This window comes from Triticum urartu, chromosome 4A (genome assembly GCF_056163025.1).
Source record: "Triticum urartu cultivar PI428250 chromosome 4A, HENAU_Tu73, whole genome shotgun sequence".
NCBI lineage: Eukaryota > Viridiplantae > Streptophyta > Magnoliopsida > Poales > Poaceae > Triticum > Triticum urartu.
In genome coordinates this window covers 585,199,773-585,202,609 of record NC_141876.1, presented here as the reverse complement: position 1 = coordinate 585,202,609, position 2,837 = coordinate 585,199,773, and the positions used below count along the sequence as shown (strand labels likewise).

Genomic DNA, 2,837 nt, shown 5'->3' with positions numbered 1-2,837 from the left:
GGGAACACAACACCTGCCTGCAGCTTCAGGATTTGGCTACTGTGCACAGGCCAAGGAAACAAAGTCGCATACATTCTATCTATCTAGATGCACAAGCCGAGGAAACATATACTCCCTCTATTCCTAAATACAAGTCTTTCTAGAGATTACACTATGGACTACATACGGACCAAAATGAGTGAATTATAATCTAAAATGTGTCTATATATGTTGACCGGTATGAGGGCCTGGCCCATCTTCACTGTTGGTATAGGGCCCAAGCCCATGTGTGTGACCTAGATGAGAGCAACCAGAGTTATATGCGTGTGTGACACACGGGAGTAGATGTCAGCCGCCAGACACACCAAACCACATGTATGTGGGTATGCCTCTCTCGTTCTACATGGTATCAGAGAGCTGGGGCGAGGGAGGAAGGCGCCAGCGGTAGAGTCGCCAGCGAGGCGGCGGGGTCCGGCGGAAGACGAAGGCGGCGGAGCTGGGCGCGGGCTGCTGGAGAGGAGCATGCGCTGCGGGCTGCGCGGGAACTAGAGGAGCACGTGGCGCGGCTACGCGGAGGTGCAGACGTGCAGTGAGGTGTGTGCGTGTGGAGTTGCTGCTGAGCTTCTGCTGCTGGTGCTAGTGGAGAAGGAAGTGTTGCTTGTAGCTGCGGTAGAGAGAAGGGTGCGGCTGCTGTTAGGGGTACTGGCTCGATCTAGTACAGTCGTGTGTGCTTCTGCTGCTGAGGATTGGTAGAGGAAGAAGAGGAGGTGACATTGCTGCTACTCGCCAGAGGAGGAGGCTGGCTGAACTGCAGGTGGTGCTGCTGCTTGCAGGTGCTGTTGGTGTAAGTTTTTTTTTCCGCTACTGATTGAAGAAGAAGAAGAGGGGAAGCAATCATGGGGGCTGAACTCACTGCTGCTCTAGAGAAACTTGCACAGCTCATGACTGCGAAGGCCGAGGGGTTACCTCCTGCAAGTGGCGCCATCATTGTGCCCCACGCAGATCAGGTGTTCAAGCTTGAGCTCATGCCAAATGATGTCAAGCTGAATGGCGTGAGCAGCTACCTGAGCTGGTCGAGGCGCGCCTTATTGATCTTGAAGACAAAGGGTCTGACGGAGTATGTTCTTGGAACGGTTGAAGAACCGGCTGACAAGGCGAGCCCAGAATGGAAGAAGTGGAGTGTCACCGACTCTCTGATTTTGGCCTGGATGTTGAACTCCTTGATTCCAGCCATTGCCATGTCTGTTGAGGCATTGCCAACTGCTTCTGCTGTGTGGAGCATGTTGTTCACAAGGTATTCCGGTAAGGGAAACCTGATGCTCATGTCTCAAATTGAAGACAAGATTCATGCTGTTCGTCAAGGTGACAGAAGCGTGCTGGTGTATGTGAACGAGCTGCAACACCTTTGGGCAGATCTGGATCAGTGTGATCCCCTTGAGATTCCACATGCAGAGTCCATGGATCTTGCCAGGAAGTGGGTTGAGCGTAGGCGTGTGGTGCAGTTTCTAAAGGGCCTAGATCAAGCTTTTGAGAGTAGACATGCTGCGATGCTACATCAGCCGACGCTTGTGACCCTTGATGAGGCCATTGCTGCGATGTCCCAAGAAGAGGTACGCTTGCAGTCGAGAAGGGGAGTTGGAAATGAATCTGCTTACAGGGTGGCTGACCAGCGAGGGGTGTGTCACAATTGTGGTCAACCAGGGCATATCAGCCGTTTCTGCATTGGACCTAGGAACGTCAGAGGCCGAGGGTACAGTGGTGGCAGTAGCAGCCGAGGTGGTTGGAATGTGAGTTGTGGTTGGAATGGGAGTGGCGGTTCTTGGAATGCTCCCCATTGGAATGCTCCTAAGGCAAATGTAGTTGCTTTAGCTGCAGGGAAGCAGCCTGTAGGAGGACAGGAGACTGCTTCCAGCTATGCCAACTTTGTTGATACAAATGAAGGTAACGTTGAACACGCATCAATCGCAGCCCATAAAATAAACTCTGAATGGGTGCTTGACTCTGGAGCATCACAACATATTGCTGGAGACTTTAATGAGTTTACATCTTATGTTCCACACTCTCTTGCACATCAGAAAAACATTCACACAGCAGATGGCACAACCCAACCCATCATAGGTGTTGGGACAGTCAACTGCACGCCGAGTCTTGAATTATCCTCAGTGTTGCATGTGCCCGCTTTTCCTGTGAACTTAGTGTCCTTGAGTGCTTTGGTTGACCAACTAGATTGCCGAATAATTCTTGATAAGGTTGTGTTCTTGATCCAGGAGAGATTGATGGGCAGGAGTCTTGGGACTGGAACAAGGTGTAGGGGGCTGTGGTACATGGACCGCAGCATGCCGGGCCAGGAGGGATTGCACATGCTAGCTGCAATTGCTGAGGATAAGGAGATTAGAGCACTGATCCATCACTGTAGGATGGGGCATGTGTCTTTTGACAAAATGTATCAAGTATTTCCTGATGTAATGAGTGGTGTGGACAAGAGCAAGCTGAAATGTGATGCATGTGAGTTTGCTAAACATACCAAAAACTCGTATGTGAGTAAGGGGATCAGGAGCATCTCTCCTTTTGTTTTGATCCACTCTGATGTATGGACATGTCCAGTGTTATCTGTTAGTGGTATGAAGTACTTGTTGGGGAACGTAGTAATTTCAAAAAATTTCCTATGCACACGCAAGATAATGGTGATGCATAGCAACGAGAGGGGAGAGTGTGATCTACGTACCCTTGTAGACCGACAGCAGAAGCGTTAGCACAACGCGGTTGATGTAGTCGTACGTCTTCACGGCCCGACCGGTCAAGCACCGAAACTACGGCACCTCCGAGTTCTAGCACACGTTCAGCTCGATGACGATCCC

The 2,837-nt window shown here is 50.8% G+C and overlaps 1 protein-coding gene across 1 annotated transcript; it reads left to right on the top strand.

Moving 5' to 3' along the window:
• The first annotated feature begins 875 nt into the window (after positions 1–875).
• On the top strand, positions 876–2,290 carry LOC147976856 (uncharacterized). The gene is made up of 2 exons (XM_087521000.1): positions 876–1,920; positions 2,247–2,290. The coding sequence occupies exons 1-2, from the start codon at positions 876–878 to the stop codon at positions 2,288–2,290; spliced, it is 1,089 nt and encodes a 362-aa protein (XP_087377126.1).
• The last annotated feature ends 547 nt before the right edge of the window (positions 2,291–2,837 follow it).